General features: G+C 29.8%; 2 protein-coding genes across 2 annotated transcripts; one reads left to right on the top strand and one right to left on the bottom strand.

Moving 5' to 3' along the window:
- The first annotated feature begins 11192 nt into the window (after positions 1-11192).
- On the top strand, positions 11193-12339 carry LOC114400786 (probable aquaporin TIP-type). The gene is made up of 2 exons (XM_028363421.1): positions 11193-11670; positions 11765-12339. Exons 1-2 carry the CDS (start codon positions 11290-11292, stop codon positions 12134-12136), a joined length of 753 nt encoding a protein of 250 aa, XP_028219222.1. The 5' UTR covers positions 11193-11289; the 3' UTR covers positions 12137-12339.
- Positions 12340-16736: 4397 nt separating this feature from the next.
- LOC114400531 (triosephosphate isomerase, chloroplastic-like) lies at positions 16737-21038 on the bottom strand. Its single transcript, XM_028363019.1, has 9 exons — positions 20785-21038; positions 20487-20513; positions 19591-19660; positions 18785-18908; positions 18477-18561; positions 18230-18362; positions 17936-18109; positions 17299-17381; positions 16737-17190 (listed from the first exon to the last, which is right to left on the bottom strand). Exons 1-9 carry the CDS (start codon positions 20959-20961, stop codon positions 17134-17136), a joined length of 930 nt encoding a protein of 309 aa, XP_028218820.1. The 5' UTR covers positions 20962-21038; the 3' UTR covers positions 16737-17133.
- Between the last annotated feature and the right edge of the window lie 478 nt (positions 21039-21516).

The following is a 21516-nucleotide window of genomic DNA, read 5'->3' as shown; positions in this document are numbered from 1 at the left end:
TGAGCGGTTGTAATTTTCAAATTTCATTATAGTGGAATAAACCCATACGACATTTTTTTTTCTCATCTAATTAGCGTACGGCTTTGGTTTCCATAATAATACATAAATAGATGATAGATGTAACAACGTTGTCTTCTTTGTTCTCACGCTACAATTTAAATACACAGCCCGCGGCCGGTGGAAAATGGGGACACTTCTGTTTGCCCCACAAATTAATTTTCGATTCTCTACAACAAACGCAAATCGACTTTTCTGCCTCTTTTTTTTTTACAAGGTTGTTCTGGATATTTTTTAATGAAAAATTATTTTAAAAAACAAGAAGGTATAATGAGTGTTTATTTTTTAAAATTAAAATGAATTTATGAATGTATTGTTTAATAGTTTTTTTCTTATTTAACTTCTTCAAAAACTAATTTTAACTTCAATTTTTCTTCTCCTATAAAAATTCGTGTTGAGAAATTAACTAAATCCTAAACTTATCTTTCTTACAAATTAGCAAAACCAATGTAAAACAATGATTAGTTCATCAAAAGATCTAGAAGTCACATATCAGGTCTTCATGAAATCCAAACACGTTAAACTACATTTTACGTCTGCAGTGACATGGTTAATATAGTAGTAGTCTTCATGCACTAAAGAAACAGAGGTTCAATGAAATACTCTAAAGCTTGAGTTTGAAATTTTGATCCCGAACTTAATCCACTCTTCTTCTTCTTCTTTTTATCTGGTTCGGTCATAGTCTGATTTGATTTTATCTACAAAACTCAAATTTTACTAGGTTTGAGTTTTATTTTTAGAGCCTGATTTCAATATAGACTTCTTTTATCCTAATCTTCTATATATAATCCGTATCCCGCATAGGAAGAAAAATCAAATGAGAAGAGAAAAAAGAAAAATTAACCTTTTTTTTCTTCCTAATCTTCAGAAAACATTTTTTTCCTTTCTTTTATTCTCTTAACATAAATTTCAAATTTTTCTCTATACTTTTTCTCTATATACCAAACATAGGCAAATGAACCAAAAGGATCTTATTTAGTCAGTTAAGTATGATGTATGAGTTATAATTTTTTTGTACGTATTATCGGTTCCTACAGATAAACAAAATAGAAGCAAGTGATCTATTTGACCCTAAAAGATTAGTATTTTTTTTAAAAAAAAGAATTAGTAAGTTTGTTAAATCTTCTTTTCTCTCGTATGAATGTAAATGCATGATCTATTTCTTGTAGATGAAGATGATCTTGTAATATAGCAGATTAATAAAGTTTTATTGGAAATGAGTTGCAAGATATAAAATGATTTAAAACTATCTTAACTTTATTTTGAGAATTGTTATTATTATTTCAACTTTCATTGTATATATTTCAATTTATTTATAGCTTATTTTTTATCTTTAAAGATTTGTATAATAAATGGTAAAAAAATAATAAGTTTTATCTGTTATTACAAAAATCTTTGAAACAATTGTTTTTATTTTAAAAAATTACTCTATAAATTCTTGAAAATTAAATTAAATAATATGACATTTTATAATTAGAAAAAAAATTATCATTTTGAAATCAAATTATTCCTTCATGCTTCTTTTTAATTTCTTGGGTTGAAATAAAATAATATGGACAAATTTTTGGATTATGTATTTTATTATTATTAATTTTTAATTAGCTACTTATTCCAAATGTTAAGTTAGTTTGAGACCAATGAAATAAATTTTATGCTGTCACTAAAAAATAAGTCATTAAATTTAATTGCGCAAAATTTAGTTAGAATTTTACTCATTTTCTTAATTTTGATGTTGAGTACTTGGGTTTAGGCAATAAAGAAGGAAAGTGTAGAGATTAAAATGACTTAAAAAAATAGACCAAATGCATTGTTTGAAGCACCACCAAAGTGTTGGTTTGTCAAGATTATTTGGCATCGGGATACTTCAAGGGAAGAGTCTTAGGGCGTTGGTGCCCCCAATCAAGTAAATTGGGTAACCTCACATGGCCATGAAGCACCTTATGTCACGGTACTAGGTGTCATTTTTAGCTCCTTTAATTTACAATTTCATAGGGAATTACACACTCTTTTTTAAAAAGCTTAAGAAATTTGCTCCCATTTAAAATTGTGTCAAAATTAAGGATCTTTTTGCTACATTTTTTAAACAATCAAAACACATTGCTCTTTAACTTTTTTTAATTTGAATTTTTATGGGTTATAAGAAGAACAAGTTTTTTCATAAAAGACTTTTCATTAAAAACTCATAATTAGCACCTAACCTATTTGTAGATAGGTCCATATTTCACTACTAGTCAACACTATTATAAGTATTATTTAATTCAAATCTCTTTATAGACTCGGTTGGAGTATTATTTGACTTGTTTCTCCAAACAACATTCTAAGTATTATTTACCAACAAGCCTCTTCAACTCACAACCAAGTATTCTTTGAATCAAACTTATTTGTTTTATTACTATTTTTGCTAAGAAAAGGTAAAGAATAAAGTTCAATGACTATTTGTCATTGACAAGATGAATGTACAAATGTAATTCAAGTGTTTTATTTTTTACACTTGAAGAATTTGCAAGTAAAACATGTGAAAAAATAATGTCATAGATCACAGATAAGTCGAGCAAAAGGTTATTTTTTCTTGAATTCTCTAATATTCATAGGCAAGTTGGAAGTCTGTATTATAAGATGGTTAAGATTTCATTGTTTTAGCTCAAGGAAATACAAGTGTTGGTGCATTAAATGAAACATTTAATGTCTTTCACTAACTAGTCATTTTACTAAGACAAAGTAAAATGTTCATTTTCCTTTTTTTTTTTTTGTATTGGCATCATCAACATAGAACAAAACTCTTTTTGTTTAGAAAAGTATACTATTATACGTTATATTGCAGTTATCACATCTTTTAATGAAGTAGTTTAGAATCATTTGACTTTATTAAAGACTTCCTATGAGATTTTTTTGATACACTTTTAAGTTGATGAGGACATTGCTTCTTATCTTTATTTTCGAAAGAAGAGTACAACTATATACATATATACAAGCATATTTGTAGGATGATGCAATTGTATGTAAAAACAACACACTTTGTTTATCATCCTAGTAAGATGATTGATTCATCTTGTTTGTTTAAACATGCATATGTTACAAACTATAAAACTTATTTCTTTTTTGTTTAATAAAAAATTAGGAATAGTTTAAATGCATACTTTATTCTAACCATAAATTGAAAAAACTTGACAAATAAACTTCATTTTTTAAATAAACCTTGGACAATAGACCTTCCAATAATACAAGTCATCCCAATTATGTTAACATCGCTTGAGCTAAAAAAAATATATTCCAAAAAAGATAAAAGAGAAATACAAAAGATATGAGGAGCAAACCAAACCCATAAAGAACAAACTATGTGAATCTATAGTTTGGGAGACTTAATATGTTGTTATACTGCGCAGCTGAAACAAAATGTGGGACAGAATCCCAACAAAAATTTGAAAAGCTATGAGCAAGAGAGGAAAGAGTGTCAACAAACAACAAAAAGGTTTTGATCTAATGTAAGTGACCACCTCTTATAAAATAAAAAATCATGGTTTAAAATTTGGTTGAGAATGACATTCAAATTTATACTGTATTTCAAACAGAATTATTTTCTGTATAGAGTATTTGCGAAAAAATAAAACTATAAGCATATATTATGTTATACTGTACATTACTTATTATATGATGTACATATCTATCTGATTTAATTTTGAGAGCCAAAATTTTTGAAGCTCACCTGCCGCGCCGCGCCTTTTGGCCAGTGATAGAGTAGCGCCCCAACTCACGTGATGGCCCACTCAGTACAGCTGTATTTGCTGCTTCTCAGTATTGCATTCACCAATCATCTTCTGCCTTCCTCCACGCCAATGCCACCTTCTCTCTCTCTCTCATATCTCTACTGTCTACTGTGTTTCATCTTAAGATATTAATCATTTTTTTTTAAATTAACACATTTGATTATCTTATTTTTAAAAATTTATAATTTTACTTTTCTTATTTTAAAATAAAGACATTTAATTTTGTAATTTTATTTTAAAAAATTTATAATTTTAATCAAATTTTTCATTTTATTTCTTTTCTTTCGATCCAATTAATTCTTAAATCTAGCATATTCATTTAAAATATTATTAAGAAATAATTTAATTAACTATAAAGTAAGAAATAAAATATAAATAAAATTAAAAATTAAATAAAAATTATAAATTTTTTAAAATACAAGAATCAAAATTGTAAATTTTTTAAAATATGGAGATTAAATATTTATATTTTAAAATAGAAAATAAAAATTTAAAATTTTTTAAAATAGAAAAATCAAATGTCTCAATTTTAAAATAAAAAAATCAAAATTACATATCGAATAAAATAAAATAAAATAAAAATCAAAATTACATTTAAGACTATTTTTAATCATTTCAAGAAATCTTCATTTAAAAATTATTATATCTAAGAACTTAAATTTTTTTTTCCACCCAAGATCATAATGTATCAATATGTTGTGTTATGATTAGAGATAACTTTTTCCTTGATATGAATTTTGTGTATGAAAAAAAATGCACATCTTGAGTTAAATTTCTTAAATAAATATCAATATATCAATAAATTAGCAGAGAAAAATCCAGTTCATCCAAAACACATCGATCATAACGTACGGTAACAATTAAATAATACAACATTATAGCGGCAGTGAAATGAAATGAGCGATGCGATTTCGTATTTATTTTGGTTCTAGATGAGAAAAAAGCTAGGTTGGTGAGTGATGCCATTGCAAATGGTTTTGTGGTGCCTTTTTGGACGGTTACACTGTAAGTGACCAGAGACAAAGACAAAGACAACGTTGTGTGGTGGTCCTAAGCTCTTCCCGATCTCCACATTCCCACCCTGTTTCTTCTTTAATATATATTTCATGTGCCACCGGCTGGCTCATTTTTTAATTTTTAGTCACTGTCGTTGTATTCTATTAGGTTAATTGAATAATTGTTTGTATTAGCACGTTGACGTACATAAATTATACATAAATCGCTGTTATGCGAGCGCTAAATCAATCTCAGCCACACAACTTCTCCTGCAAACACCTAATCATTTGATAAACTACACTTTGTGCGTCTGACAAAATCATAGAATATGATGTTGGTTTTGTTTCGGCTAAGTGAGAACTACAACTTGCTCTTTTGTTTCGTGAATTATAAGAAGAGGTTTGGACTTTGGAGCCCATGGGTGGACCATTTCTTTTCTCAGTTTGCTTTCACCATATAGGCAGAGAGATTCACTAATAAAAATCAAACAGAGAATTAAAGCTGGCATATGCTACCGGATGTCCTTAAAGTTTATTTGGTTTTCTGGGTGTCCAACATAACATTAATAGTCTATCAAAATTTAAAGACTAATCTCTCGTTTATAAAATTTTACTTAAAGAATTATATGTTTAAAAGACTTATTATCTTCGACCATACTATGTTGATTTATCCTTAATGTCTTGGTATATTTAATTGAAGGGAAGAAAACACAATAAGGACATACTTTCTTCTATTTAGTTTGATAAAAATTGACAAAATTTGATTGCGGAAAAATAAAAATTCTTCTTTCTATTCAAATTTCAAAATTCTCTCTCTATTTTTTTTCACATACCAATCATACCCTCATATATATATATATATATGAAATATTAAATTACACTATATAATTTTGATAATTATTACAAAATTTTATAACTTTTAACGGAATAATATTTAAAATCTATCATCACATAGATTACATATATAAAAATTTATATTAATCTAAAATTATTTGTTATCTCGTTCATATAGATTAAAATTAATGTAATATAAATATTTTAAAATATATTAAAATATTAATGATCATTTAATTATTTAATTATTTTTTAATTTTAATAAAATTTAACATAAATAATATTTTTAATATATAAATATAATTTAACGGATAAATTAATATAAATTATATTTTCATATGAAATTATAAAAATAATATAATAATTATCAAAATTATTCTTGAGATAGGACATAAATACTTTTAGCACCGAAAGATATTGATATTTCCTTTATTGGTTGCGTCACGCAAATCATGCAGGCACAAAAGTCTCAAAGGAAGAAAAGAACTGAATTTTGTAGTACCAAAATGGCAAAATGTAGCAATGAGTAATTGATGGGGCTGTAGCCTAAATAATTGAGTTTTGACGATATATCAAATTAAAAAACATCAGTATCATGGCCTGATTATAAATCAACTGTGAAGAGCTTGAACAGGTCTAATAGATTCATTAATTAGCAAATCATATTGCGTAACTTCATTAGCAATATTTTGTTTGAATTTGACCTGCAGCCTTATCTGGGTTTACATATAATCCACTCATTGTTTATAATATCGAATACCAGCCACTAAAATGATCGCATGATTTGGTGAAGATGTTTAAAAATATGAAAAGCGGTGCTGGCCTTTAGTAAAAATATGAATAAAGTCAATATAAAAGCATTAATGATATGCAATTTCCTTTTCTAATTAGTAAGATACAAATCTTCTGGTACACTCCCAAAATGATAATTTCTTTTGAATATTTCTAATTAATAGTTTAAACTATGTCTGTGATTATGTAAATTAATTGAGCAAATTTTGATTTCATCTATAAAACATTTTTTATTTAGATTTTATACCTCTAAAATTTTAAATAATTATTTTTACAGTAAATTTAGTGAATTTTTGTTTTGGTTTCTATATAAAAAAAAAATCTTTAGTTTTCATCCATCTAAAATTTGGACTCATTATTTTTCATCCCTACCATTTTCATCTTAAGAAAAATAAACATCATTTATTTTAGAGCTTTAGTTAATTATAGAAATCATGTCTTGACATCACAATACATGTACATTATCAGGTACTAATTAACTATAATGACTGTGTCCTTCTATTTGATACATAAGCAATTAATCAAATATGATGATAAGGACTAAAAGTATTTACTTTATTTTTTTTAAAGAATGAAAACTAAACAAAATCTTTTACAATAATTAAAAATAATTTCTATTATAAATTTTGGTTGATCTTTTTTATAAGATTTCTTTTTAATAACATTTTTTCTATTTATAAGATAAAAAGACTCTTTATTTAAACAGACTATTTGTGATTTTTTTTTCTTTCTTTTCTTTCTAATTATATTTCTTACCTATATTGCATAATGTTTATGTTCACAATATTAAATCTTAAACCTTATATATAAAAACTACTAGGGTCCATCTAATGATAAGGAGTTTGAGTAATTTACATAAGATTTTGGTTTCTAACATTTTAAACACATTTTATACATGGAAAAAAATATTAATTCTTGTTTACTAACCACCTCAACATAGACTTTAAAGCTTTATTCATGATAAATAAATAAAATTAAAGTGGAAAATTTAAATGACTGAATGTATAGTCCAATTATATTGTTTGAAATTTTTTATAGTGTGTTTCAAAATTGGTTGAAAATATTGTAAATGGAAAGTCTCACCTTCCCAAACAGTAAGCGTAAAAGGAACAGAGAAGATGGATTGATGTTTAGTTCAATTAAATGAAATTTTAAATTTATACTTATTATATATTTGAATTTCCATTAAAACAACTCAAACAAACATTCATCTTAATCCATGCACTCGTACACCTTTTCTTTTTCATTCATCTGACTTGAAATTTGTGCAAATCATAGACTAAACACAGAGTTAGTCTTCCAACAAGTATAAACATGGCTCCCAAGAATTGTAGTACACAAAGCCAGTGTACCTATAAATATGAATAGTATTATATTTTCTTATAATTAATCTTCTTAATATTTTCTAAAGAAAATATTGAATAAAATATTTTTTTTTTAAATTCCAAAAATATAAATATTCAATACCTTTTTATTTAATAAATAGAATAATAATAAAAGTATAGTAAAAAATTAAAAATATTCTTATTTTGTTTATATTTGCTGAATAATTTGGATACAAAAAAGCATTGAATTTGTTTTAACTCTCTTAGTGGGTATCTGATTATTTTAATTTCAGAAAACAATTACTACCATTTAAATTTTGTACTTTTTTTGGAAGCTCTTAAAAAATAATTAATTATTTCTCAAAATTCTCCGAAACATTTACAAACCAAGATTAAGATTATAAATAAGAAAAAAAGAGCAACATTAACATTTAGGTATAAAATATTTCGATGATAACGTATTTAATCAGATGATAATGCAATCATCAACAACTAGTGTTTGTGACAAAGTTGGCAAATCATATGCATAATATATAGTCCAAATTCGTTTGTATACTTTTCATCAATAGGGAAACTCACGATACACACGATACAATGCATCCAATGCTCATTTTGCAAGTTTTTAACTTTTATTACGATTTTAGTTCCAATCCAACTAACATTGTGGCGGCTTTAATTATCCTAACTAGAATAAAAGCCGTAGAAATTATTATTACTACTACTGTAATTAAATTGAGGAAATAAAGCCTGGCAAAATAATGAGCATAATACGCCAAAATTCAACTGAACTTTCCACTTCTTTTTTTTTAATACAGAATGAACTTTTTCAGTTTTGTTGAAGGAATGAAGCTTAAAAAGCTTGTTTTGTACATGATTGAAGGGTTGAAGTTGTTGAGGGTAGATAAGATGCCTCGAAACAGAAAATAGCAGTGATTCCAGGTGCACGCAAAATAACTAAATTGAGGGGATCAGCTAAACTAATCCAAACCAGGGATCATAGCGGGAGATTAATTTTAATAATTTTATTAGAATGCATTTGGATAGAAAATTTTAATCGAGAAAAGTAATTTATCAGATGATTTAAATTTCTTTGATTTAAAATTCACTGTTTAGATATTTTTTTTACAAAGAATTTAAATTTTTGAAATTTTAAAACAAAATTTTAAACAACTAAAAATATAGAATTTTAATTTTCTTCTAAAATGTAAAAAAATTGAAATTCTCTTATTGACAAAAAACTCTCCAAAATGTTTCCTTATTTTCATTATAACCTTCATTCTCAATTCCAACTAAAGTTCTAAAATCTCATCATCGAACTCACTTTTTATCGTCCACACAATTTTAATTTTTTTTATTTAAACATAAAATTTTGAAAATAATTTTTTTAAAAAAATAATTAAAATTTTTAAAATTTAAAATTCCTAAATTCCTTCCTATAAACACACTCTTAATCTCTTTATTAAGATCTTTTTTTCATATAAAGTTAAACTTTATGCAAAATCTCATATTTTCTTTTCTGAGAACAAAAAAGCTACTTTACATGCAACATTTAAATTTAAAATAAACAAGTACACTTTACCCACGTGTCAGTCGCGGTCTTGTAATAATAGCTGCTTTTTCCGGTGGGTCACTGACAGAGTCACAGTGCTTATCCCCTTATCTCATTCATTATATTATGATGAATTATGCCCTTATAATTATAGATTAACTACTATACTTTGCAGTTATAAACTTATACTAATTCACAATTTTGCACACGCGATATAATATAAAACTCTACAGCTATCGTCATTCACAACTTAAAAAAGATAATTAAATATTAGAGTGCAATTGCTCACTCTCTTTCTCTCTCGGAACTATCCAGATACACTTATCAGTGCCTACGTGGCTCTTATCCATCCCGGACACGTGTCACTCCTGGGACGGCTCTCGCCGAAACGCTTCGCTGTCTTAGGAACAACTAATAGTGGTGTGGGGATATATACTCCATTTTTTTTTTCGTAAATAATCATTTTATTCTTTTATGTGTAATTTATTAACAAATTTATCTTTTAAAGATAAAAATATAAAATTTAGTCACTGTGTAAAAAGTGTGACAAATATATTCCGTCATTAATTTTTGTATGTCACCATTAATAAAATAATTTAGGTGACACGAATGACAAATTTGTTACTGAAATGATCGACAACAACGTGGATGGTTAACATAGGAGCATATATTTGTCATAATATTTTTTTTACTATTTGTCCTGAAAGATAAAAATGCAAAATTTAATTTCCAATTGCGACAAATATATATGGACGTTAATAATATATTATTATTATTATTATTATTATTATTATTATTATTATTATTATTATTATTATGTATTTGTAATTGAGTGCTCTTATTTATTTAGTACTTATGCAATATATTTTTAAAATCACCTTTTAATATATATATTTTTATTATTTTGATTTCCTTTTCAAACCTTAATCTTTGTTATTAAATTTTTTTTATTTTATATCTTATAAATTTATTAAATTTTTACTAAATTTCTCACTTTTAATCTTTAAAATTATTCCATATCCTAATTCCAACTTAAGTACCTTTATATTTAGATTAAAAATAATATGTCGAGAGTTTTGAGTAAAAAAATATAACTAGTCGTGAGATCAAATTTATTTATTTTAAAAAAAGAATTTAATCAACTATTTTTTTTTAAGAAAAGTCTAACAATCAGATATAATTATCATACTTTTTACACACTTTCAAGAACTTAATTTTATACTTTCATCTTTTAGAGACATGTTTATTATTGAATTACATGTTGAAAAAAAAATGGTTATTTAATTTTTTTTGTTTGATGATTATGTAAGAGAAGGAAAGTTGTTGAATTATAATTCATGTTAATATAATGATCATATAAGGAAAAAGAATTTATTATAACATCAGATATAATTGTCATACTTTTTATACACTTTTAAATTTAATTTTATATTTTCATCCTTTAAAGACATGTTTATTATTGAATTACATGTTGAGAAAAAAAATGGTTATTTCGTTTTTTTTTGTTTGATGATTACGTAGGACAAGGAAAGTTGTTGAATTATAATTCATGTTAATATAATGATCATATAAGGAAAAAGAATTTATTATATATGATATGTTATAATTAAATAAAAATATAATTTTTTTATTCATAAATATAAAAACTAAAAAGGAAAAACAATTAACAATTTGAAATGAAGAACATGTCACAGCCTGTCACCAAATAGGATTCTTTCTTTTCCGGCTTGGTGTTTTTGAAAAACTTGATTCCTGACATTTTTGGAAGCATTGCACATATTTTTTTCCAAACATGAAAATAGAAATAACCGGGAACCGGGTACAGCCGGTGGAATCCGAGGCATGTCCGTCTTCGGTCACGGTATATAAGAAGCAACGAAGCGAAAACGAATAACAGCGAAACAGAGAGTGATTTCAGTGAGTGATCGGTGTTCACTTGATCTCATCATAATCGTCAGCGTCAATTGAAGAAGATGCCGATCAGAAACATCGCCGTCGGAAGGCCTGAAGAGGCGACTCACCCCGACACGTTGAAGGCGGCTTTGGCTGAGTTCATCTCAACCTTCATCTTCGTGTTCGCCGGCTCAGGCTCCGGCATCGCCTACAACAAGCTCACCGACAACGGCGCTGCCACCCCTGCCGGCCTCATCTCCGCCTCCATCGCCCATGCATTCGCCCTCTTCGTCGCCGTCTCCGTCGGCGCCAACATCTCCGGCGGCCACGTCAACCCCGCCGTCACCTTCGGCGCCTTCGTCGGCGGCAACATCACCTTCCTCCGCGGCATCGTCTACGTCATCGCCCAGCTCCTCGGCTCCATCGTCGCCTCCCTCCTCCTGGCCTTCGTCACCGCCTCCGTAAGACCGTTATTACCTATCTTTATTTTAATCAATTAATTAACGAACTATAATAACTAATAGTTAGAGTTTGTTCTGGTGTTACGCATCGCAGACTGTTCCAGCATTCGGACTCTCCGCTGGAGTTGGAGTTGGCAACGCCTTGGTGTTGGAGATCGTGATGACCTTCGGTCTGGTGTACACGGTCTACGCAACTGCCATTGACCCCAAGAAGGGTAATTTGGGAATTATTGCTCCCATCGCCATTGGTTTCATTGTCGGCGCTAACATTTTGTTGGGTGGGGCCTTCTCTGGAGCGGCCATGAACCCCGCTGTGACATTTGGGCCTGCTGTCGTGAGCTGGACCTGGACCAACCACTGGATCTACTGGGCCGGGCCTCTCATCGGTGGTGGAATCGCTGGCCTTGTTTACGAGGTTGTCTTTATCAGCCACACCCACGAGCAGCTTCCCACCACTGACTACTAGAGGGGGGGAAATGAAAATAAAAAAAAAAAATTGTGTATTATTGAATTTCTCTGGAATCTTCTTCTGTGTATGGTTTTCCTTCCTTGTGTTTTCTTCCTAATTCACTTTCGAGGGTTGTACTTGTTCCTTTCGTCTTAAATCCTTGGATGGTTGATGATCATGAAGTTCTCTTTAAAGTTAAATTATTATCATTTTGTGCATGCTCTCTCTCTCTCACTTGGTCCACAACAATTGAATTGAATGTAGTATCATTATTCGGGTCTGGTTGGTTGTACCATTTCACTAGTACTTCTTACTTTTTCCTGCATCCTCTCTCGATTAGAATTAAAATATTTCTTTCTTTTCTGAAGTTTATGAATGATTATACTTGTGATTTTTGTGACCAGTGTGTTCATAGCATATTGGTTAAATATTTATTAAAAATCATAATCAATATAATTTCATGCATGTCAATAAAATTTTTAATTCCTTAATCAATATTTTAAAAATATTAGTTAGCATTTAACCAAAGAATAAAATATATTAAAAGTATAAAACGGTTAATCTTGCTATGCGACAAAATGTCCTAATTATAGAATCGCTCGAGCACATGCTACGAGTGGGTCCACCAGTGTGGATGGGTAATTGTAATTCACTTCCCTAATGAAGACAAATTAAATGCGAGGAAGAATGAATGTAGAACGTTGATAGAGAATGGACTGAACAAGATTGAAGCATATCATATAGCTATGCACCTCTTATTGGTTGTATTTCTGTGCTAATTAAATTACAAACAAGTGAACACGTGTTTGAGAGTAACTAGTATGTGTGTTCAAGTTCGGGAATGCATCCTTTAGAGGTTTCAATTCGAAACATTGAATATATAATAATATAAGAATTGGATAGACGCAAGATTTTTATATGATAACATTAAGTGAAAACTGTATGTATGACAATATGATATTCATTTAGATTCAAATTATCACTGTACTGCTTTATTTCCCCCTGTATCATTGCCAAGAAAATAGTTGAGAATACTAGATGATTTGTAAAGATATTGTTTTCCTATTTGGAGAATGGAGAGCCATGGTTAAATTGGGATAAAATAAAATAAATGGCATGCAGCAAGTTGTGATAGAAATGGTTTTGGTGGTTTTGTCTTAAATATGGGTATAGATAGATGGGATGTTGATGGATCTAATTCATGAGATGGGCTGTTATGCACATAGCATACTAATGATGAGATGGCCAGGCGGCATGGCACGTGAAAGAAAGCGTTGGAAAGACTAGTATCCAAACCAAACAGGCCTTTCACTTTATGCATTGGACATTGTCATATCGTCCTGTGCTAGCCACTTTTTGCTTGTGGAAATGGGGCTATGGTCCACACCCTTTAACAGTTAATCAACATAATTAGAAACATAAATCTCTCGTTATTATCGCCATCTAGTGTCCTTAGAATATTTATTAAAAAAATAAAAATATATATATTTGTAATAAATAAATATCATAGAAAAGTGTAAAAAAATTTTATAGATAACATAGTTTTGTGTATCTCATTAAAATCTTTCTTTCTTTAATTTGTTAACCAAAATCCTAAAGACACTAATCAATATTTGTTGTTCATATTGAGTTAAAACGGTACGTTTTACCAAAAAGAAAAATACTTTTCGGCTAGAATGCTTTAGAATAAATTGGCATTAATATTGATTTTAGATATAGAGAAACATGCAGTCAAAAAAGATGTATCGAAACATATGCAATGTAATGAAAAGGGTATGTGGACATATACCGCTAATAGCCTAATAGTGAGTACACTTGCAGTGTGAGATGTACATAAACTATTGCAAGTTACACAAACTATAAGCACACCTCTTACTATTATTGAGATATTCTATTTTTTTTTTTACAATTACCATTTAGATTGACGTTTATCCCATTTGAAAGCATTTTTTTAAATATAAATAAATTCTTATCATAATTGCCACAACCTACCCACGTTAGATGTTGATTTAAATACTTACGGAAATTTTTTCATGACTATTTTATGTCTATCAGAAATGAGTTATAGTACAAAAATGAAGAAGAGTGGTTGAAGCTTATCCTTTCCCGTGACGTATGAAGTTTATAAATATATTTAAGCTGCCTTTCACTTGACTTTTGAGACCTTATTGCGTATCGGTTTGGTAAACGAGCAGTTCCACATAAAATTACCATAGCTAAGCTTTAGAGTGAAAATCCATTAATTTAGAACAGTGAGAATCACATATTACAACTTACAGCTAATAGCTAGCGGCACCTTCTAACCTCTTTCATTCAATTCAATCGTAAATCATATCGTGGCACATAACAATATCATGTGCAAAAGGGAAGTGCAAATTAAGGGCCAGTCTGTTTGAGTATTTAATAAAATAAGTAATTTTTCATTTAATTAATATCTAATTTCATTCTACTTAAAAAAATAGATAAGATTTATTTCTTAAAATAAAAAAATTAAATAAACTCATCCTATGACTTTACATATGACTAACCACGTTAATTAATGTTAATCATTCGGGGGTTCTGTGTAATTCTGGCTTTTGCTCTGTTACAATAATGAATAAGACGGAACCCTAGATCACTATAGATTGTAGGGTCCCTTGTTCTTGGGTTTCACATGCAAGGTAAATTGACAAATATAGAAAGGAAAAAAAATACCAATGTCAATAATTCATTGGTGGTGTTCGTGATTTCCGGTTGCTTTATTGTGTTACGATCAAAGCATCCTGTCTGCTCTATCGCTTTTTGTTTCTTGCTTGCCCCAAAAGACAGCTGTTCATTTTGTTTGGAATATTAAGTAATTTGACGTTTAAAAGTAAATTTTGTACTATTAAATCCACAAATAGAGTTCTACTTTTTTTTTTCTTGTTGTGCAAAAAATTGAATTAGGCTATAAACACGATAAGGTACATCATATTACTATAAGTTAATAACTAATTCGCGAAATAACTTTATTTAATTTGCAGAATTGCTTTTTGAATGGGCTCAATATAGTTGCTGGGTCTCCTCTGACAAGAAATATAAAATACTCCGTAGGCCTTGTAATAATTAGAGTGCCTTCCCACTGAGTTAATAATAAACTTACGTCGGCAAAAATATATTCTTCAACTTCATCTAATCATTCATACTTTATTTATTTCCATTTTTTTAGCACATTTTTTTCCACAAAATTTTACATGGTATAGTTGCACCCACTACTTATCTGAAAGTACAACCAACATCCTCTGTCATAGTTTCGTCGTAAGTTGGTACCATGAGTAAATTGCACAGAATTTTTTTTTAAGAAATGATTTATAATGAATAGACTTAGTATTTTTTTTGGAAAAAATGTAGATTATATTAAACCCAAAATGATACAATAATAAATGAGACATACCCTATAATTAAAGAAAATCAAAAATCTCCCAAATAGAAGAAAACCTATATCAAATGAATAGACTTAGTATTGTTTTTAAGTGTATGTGTCTATTATAGGTGTGTGCGTGTGCTACGGACATAGGCCTTGAATAATGCACCATTTTACTACTTGCACCACTTTACCCCAGCTAACAGCAAACAGTTATGTTGATTTTATTATGTAATCAAAACTGCTAATTTTCTCAGCAATAGCATTCAAAAAGGCATAAAAAGCCTAATTTTACTTCATATGATGCTACTTTTCAGCAAGCAGTATGAGTAAAAACATACTGTAAACTAACCAAATAATGTTCCCACTAAAGAGTAAAGATAAAAATACCCGTGTGGGAATACGAAAAGTAAATAAGGACAGAGATCCGCTACTATTTACGGATAGACATAAAATCTAAAAGAAAAATACATGTGGGGAACGATGGGAAAATGGATGCAATGCAATTGAAAAAAACTTCAAGATTGATTTGCCGGATTTATTGAGCCCTATTGCCATCTCCATGGCAGAATCTCCATCCAGCATCTTCTCACAATTACACATTATACATTTTTGGTGATCTTTACACATTATACATTACATAAATATTATTTATTCTTAAAATAAATTTGTTAGCCCCACTCACATGTCATGCATATGGTGTTCCTTTTTACCACCAAATGTTAATTATTAAAAAAAAAAATTCAAACCCTCCATCACTCTCTTCTACCCACCAATTCAATCTTATAATTTTGCTTTTGTACTTATTTAAGCACCTTGTGTTTGAGAAAGAAGAATATTAATGACAAATATTTTTTTTAAAATTATGACAGACTGGTTATTAATTAAATTAACTGTATTCTTTATTATTGATGAATTAGATAATTGCATCTAATTAAATTATTTTTTATGGTACCTTAAATGAAAAATATTAAATCTAAGATTCAATTAGAAAAAAAAAACATACAAAATTGAAAATTAAACTAAAATTACAAAATTTTCAGAACAAAGTCAAAATACCCCAGCATAATTAGTAAATCATTGAACAATTAAGCATGTTAATTAAATTTTGATCTCCTAAATGTAAAAAAAAATCGTTAATAAAAGAAATAAATTCAGTTTGATGACTTTTACACTTTAAAAGAAAGAATTAACCTCAGTTGGAAGAAATTCTTCCTAAAAAAATGCATGTAAAACTTCACAATAACTTCCATATTTAGAAAGTGAACAAACATACAAGGTGCATTTTTAGTCACAAAAATTCTGGACCCCGTCAGTGACGGTGACAATCAAAAGCAAAAAATAAAAAATACAGGATTTAAAATTTGACGATATAAAAAACAACAATAATCCAGAAACATTTATTATTTATTGCTTTCTACCATCTCTGCATCTCTAATTGCTGTAAAAACACTGGCTCTTTGGAAAACTCAGAGGATGCAATTCCTACTGATTGCAAAGAAATTGACGCAGTAATTTTGATAATAAAAACCAATCTGTTATTGTACACCCATATTATTGCCACATTTAAGACTAGCCCGTCTTTATATCCTTAATGCTCTCTTATTGCCAAAATCACAATATGTAATCAAGTTCAAGCCGCAACTTTCTTGGATGTGACTGAATTGACAATGGTAGCAAACTCAGGACCCTGCACCTCAACAAGATCAACTTGTCAAGTATATGTAACTAATAACCTGAGTTCCTTAACTCATGCTTTGCTCACTTTGGTCAAACAAATTTTGAAGAAACCATGTACCTTTAATGAAGCACCTCCAACGAGAAATCCATCAATATCTTCTTGCTTTGCTAGCTCAGCACTGTTCCCTCCATTTACAGACCCTGAAAACAGATAAATTTAATGTTTGGGTATCGATGTTGCCGTGATGGAAAAAATTTACATAAAAATGAGACTTATAATCTCAAGTGGTCAAATATACTGAACCTAAACTAACATTTTGCAATCGACATGGTCAGGGACAATCTTTATGTTAACAAGATATTTGTGCATGTATAAGTTTACTCCTATCAAGTATATCAGCTATCAAATAAATGGCAAGCAATTCATTGCTTGTAAGAGTACATTTTTTTTGTGTGTGTGTAAAATCTATAATCCTCTAAAATTCCATTAAATTCAACTATCATAAGTGGGCCAATCATTCCCTATATACCATAATGAAAAATGAATCATTCCCTTGGTACCTATAGTACGTATCTTAAGAAAGATCATGCATGGAAAATAGCGAGAGTGGTTGCAAAAGTTGTTTACTCTGCTGAAGAAATACACAAACACGACATTAACTAAAAAGACATGCAACCGTATTAAGTGGTATCTTAAATTTCCACAACACCGTAATAAGTTCACAATGCAACTATAGGTAAAATAAACAATTTACCTCCATAAATAATTCGCGTTTTAGATGCAACTTCATCAGGGACATTCTTTTTTAGCCAATCTCGAACAGCTACATGTACTTCCTGAGCTTGCTGGGGAGTGGCCACTTTGCCCGTTCCAATAGCCCATACAGGTTCATATGCAATAACAATGTTGTCCCAGCTAGGAACTGCATCTGTAAATAATGGCAAACGATGTAATGCAATCAACCACCAAATCCTTCCCCTTTTGTTTCTTCTAAATCAAAAGAAAACGAATTTTAAATGGATTATATAAGAAACATAACTTCCACTACCTGCATAAGCCTTCAATTGCTGAAAACAAACATCAAAAGTTTTTCCAGCTTCCCTTTCTTCTAACAATTCTCCAATGCATGCAATCACTCCAAGACCTTGGCTCAAAGCATAGGCAGCTTTCTTTCCTATAAACTGGAATTGACAATGTTCAGTTAATATCTTAAATATTTAGCATCTCTTGCAAATATACTAATCATATTCTCTAGCAAAGCTACTGTAGAAAAATGATGTCTGGATTTGCTTTACCTCATCATTTTCTCCAATAATATGTCTTCGCTCAGAATGTCCAAGAACAACCCACTTGCATCCAAGATCTTTTAGTTGTTCCGCGCTAAAGAGTCAGGTTTTAATAACTAAGTGACTGAATTAACTCATTAAATTGTAGTATAACATTTGGTTCAAACATCAGAATCACATCAAGAACAACACGAAGGAGAATGTCAACATAGAAAAAGAAGGTATCTACAATCGTCCAACTAGCCAAACACTATAAAATCAAAATATAAAGAGAAACCTTAGATCAATTAACACTTGAAAGGAAAGTGTGAGCTAACCTGATTTCTCCCGTGAAAGCACCACCTTTTCCCACCCAAGAATTCTGGGCAGATATTTCAATCCTCTCAGTGAGTGAGTTTTTCACTTGATCAATGTACAGAAAGGGAGGTGCGACAACAACATCTGCACAAAATGGAAAAGCTTATGATAACAAAATATAAAAGATAAATTTACAAGGTTATTAAGAAAGTGATTTGAACATAATGCACGTACTTGATGTAATTTTTTGGGGGAAAAAAGAGGAACCTCTCCAATTGTGGATCATGTGTTGCAAATCTCCTTATGCTTTGAAACACACCAACATGGTTCATCTTAAACAGTGCATATTGACCCACATATGCATGCACTGAAACCCCCAATAAGGAGTCATTATGCATAGTTCGGTAAGTTCAATGAATCATGTTGACCAGTTTCAAAGTACAAGGGAGTTGTCTGGACCCATTGTTGGAGGGGGATTCCTTGCATTTTGCCATTTTTTGGTATGGGGGTGACCAATAGAGAGAACTAGGTCCAATTCCTTTTGACACAAAAGGATTTGAACATTTACAACCACATATATGGTGGACAGCACTCTGAGGTATTACAATTAACAAGATTTAGAATTGGAATATATTTTATCAATTCATCAGCATTTTACTAACCCAACCCTAAACGTGTCACTACATCAGCATACGGGAAAAAGAACATTTTCAATCTCAACAACTTATTTTAAGGTTTTGGGAGTTGGGAATAAGCATAGCATAATTTTTTGTAGTCTTCTACAGCTTTCAACTAGAAACACATAAACAGATTGAACATGTCTCACCAACATCAGGCTCCAATTTTGCACTGTTCAAGTCAGCAACAAGCTTACTGATGGAGTCTTTTGTTCCGTTCTAGAGATAACAGCAAAGGTAATAAAAACCAAATAGAGATATATTGCAGAGTCAACTGAACTAGTAATTGATTATGCCATGACAATCAAAATTTCAAATGCTACATTTGTACTTATATAAGTTGTTGAGCACATAAATCAAAAAGAACAAAAACTACCAAAGAAAGCAAAATGGAAATGCATGTTTCAAAAAACCAGGTAAGACTGCAAGAGACAATAATTTCATTATTTTACACAAACGAATAGGTAGACGGGATAATAATAAACTATGAAGGAATTTTTTTTTACAGACACAGATATTTTGTGACATGAACCTTTGTTTCTTAAAAAAATTTAAGACACGATGAGAAAGAATAACGTCTATCATCTAAATTTTCCCTGCTCCACATAGTGATAAAGGGAAAAAAAAAAGTGATCCTTTAGTGCTCTATGCAGAGTAGTAGATTTCTCAGATATAAAAAAGGTATGGCAGATGAAAAGAAAGGGGTGAAGGACACTTGTGCTAGAAATAAAAATGAATAGAAAGCTTAAACAAAGAGTTCAGAACGAGCTCTATGCTGCTACAGCTATATAAAGTTAGAGAAAGGGGCAAGTTTAATACTTACACGGAAACGTGATTACAAAGGCTATTTATTCTAAACCAAAACATACGCAGAGAGTTATGGCGTGTAATTTACATTTCAACGGTGTGCTACTATAAGATTCTAATGTCAAAATAAAAATAAAAAAACAACTCAACTACTCAATCACCAGAAATAAACATAGCATTTTGATTTTCAACAACAATAATAATAATAAAAAAAACACTTAGAGGGAAAGATACTTACACACTTCCAGTTGCCGCCAACAAAGAACTGTAACCACAAAGAAAGGAAGGAAAAGATCAATACACCAAATGGAAAAATGGATAATCAACGCACTCAGAAGCAATACATTACCAAAAATTAAAAATTAAAAATTAAAAATTAAAAAAAGCCCCGGCTACTGAGTGGTTAATAATATAATAGATTAAGGAGAATTACATTCCCCACAGAAATCACAGTGACACGTTTTATTTAACGATCAAGGGTAATGAAAATAATAAACTTTGTTTTTTTAAAAGTATAAAAGAAGAAGAAAAAGCACCTTGCCGGTGCCTGCCATGGCGACGATGGCGCGTGAGGGTCTGGGAGGAGAGAGGGATAGGCGAAGATTGGGGTCGAAGACAGAGAAAGATTGAGAATTGAAAGAATCAAGCTTGAGGCATGGGCGGCGCAGGCCAATGTAGAGTTGAGAAGCCAGTGATGTTGAGGTTGCCGCCATCGAAGAAGAAGAACAGGAACACAGTGTTGGGGACGTTGAGGTAGCAACTGGGAAGTAAATTTTAAGGTTTGGATTAGATTTGGTTTTTATTTTGTTGGTGAGAGAGTGTGATTTTTTACTGTTTTACTGTTTTACTGAGGTAAGAAGTTGGGTGGGTGACATCAACACCAACCCTTTATTCTGGTGCTCAATTGCCGAGTTACACATGAACAAAGTAACCAGGTCCAGGAATAAGACTCTATTCACGCACAACCAACGACAAAAATAGAATACATTTTTTATTATGTGAAGACAAAGAATTGAATATATAACATTTTTAATAAATTCAAAATACTATGTATTATTATATTAGAACTTAAATGAAATTAAATATTTATACGCCTATCATTAATAACTGCCTTAAAAAATAATAAATAAAGTGGAGTTATCTACTAGTATTAAAAACAAGACAAAATGGTAAAAAGGGGAAAGAATTATTTGAATGTGCAAAAATGCATTATCATTTTTAACTGGGCTCCCATATGATTTTTAATTAAAAAAATTATTTTAGTTTAT

The sequence above is a fragment of the Glycine soja genome, chromosome 19 (assembly GCF_004193775.1).
Source record: "Glycine soja cultivar W05 chromosome 19, ASM419377v2, whole genome shotgun sequence".
In the NCBI taxonomy this organism is placed as follows: domain Eukaryota; kingdom Viridiplantae; phylum Streptophyta; class Magnoliopsida; order Fabales; family Fabaceae; genus Glycine; species Glycine soja.
This window is presented reverse-complemented; position numbering and strand designations above follow the sequence as displayed.

What these genes read in the sequence shown, in the direction of transcription:
- LOC114400786 (XM_028363421.1), top strand. Translation starts at nt 11,290, where the DNA reads ATGCCGATCAGAAACATCGCCGTCGGAAGGCCTGAAGAGGCGACTCAC. An exon ending in TGGCCTTCGTCACCGCCTCC is followed by an intron (nt 11,671 to 11,764) that starts GTAAGACCGTTA and finishes TACGCATCGCAG; the next exon opens with ACTGTTCCAGCATTCGGACT.
- LOC114400531 (XM_028363019.1), bottom strand. Translation starts at nt 20,961, where the DNA reads ATGGCGGCAACCTCAACATCACTGGCTTCTCAACTCTACATTGGCCTG. An exon ending in AAAATTGGAGCCTGATGTTG is followed by an intron (nt 18,909 to 19,590) that starts GTGAGACATGTT and finishes CATTTTGTGCAG; the next exon opens with ATGTTGTTGTCGCACCTCCC. An exon ending in GCAATTGAAGGCTTATGCAG is followed by an intron (nt 18,110 to 18,229) that starts GTAGTGGAAGTT and finishes CATTATTTACAG; the next exon opens with ATGCAGTTCCTAGCTGGGAC.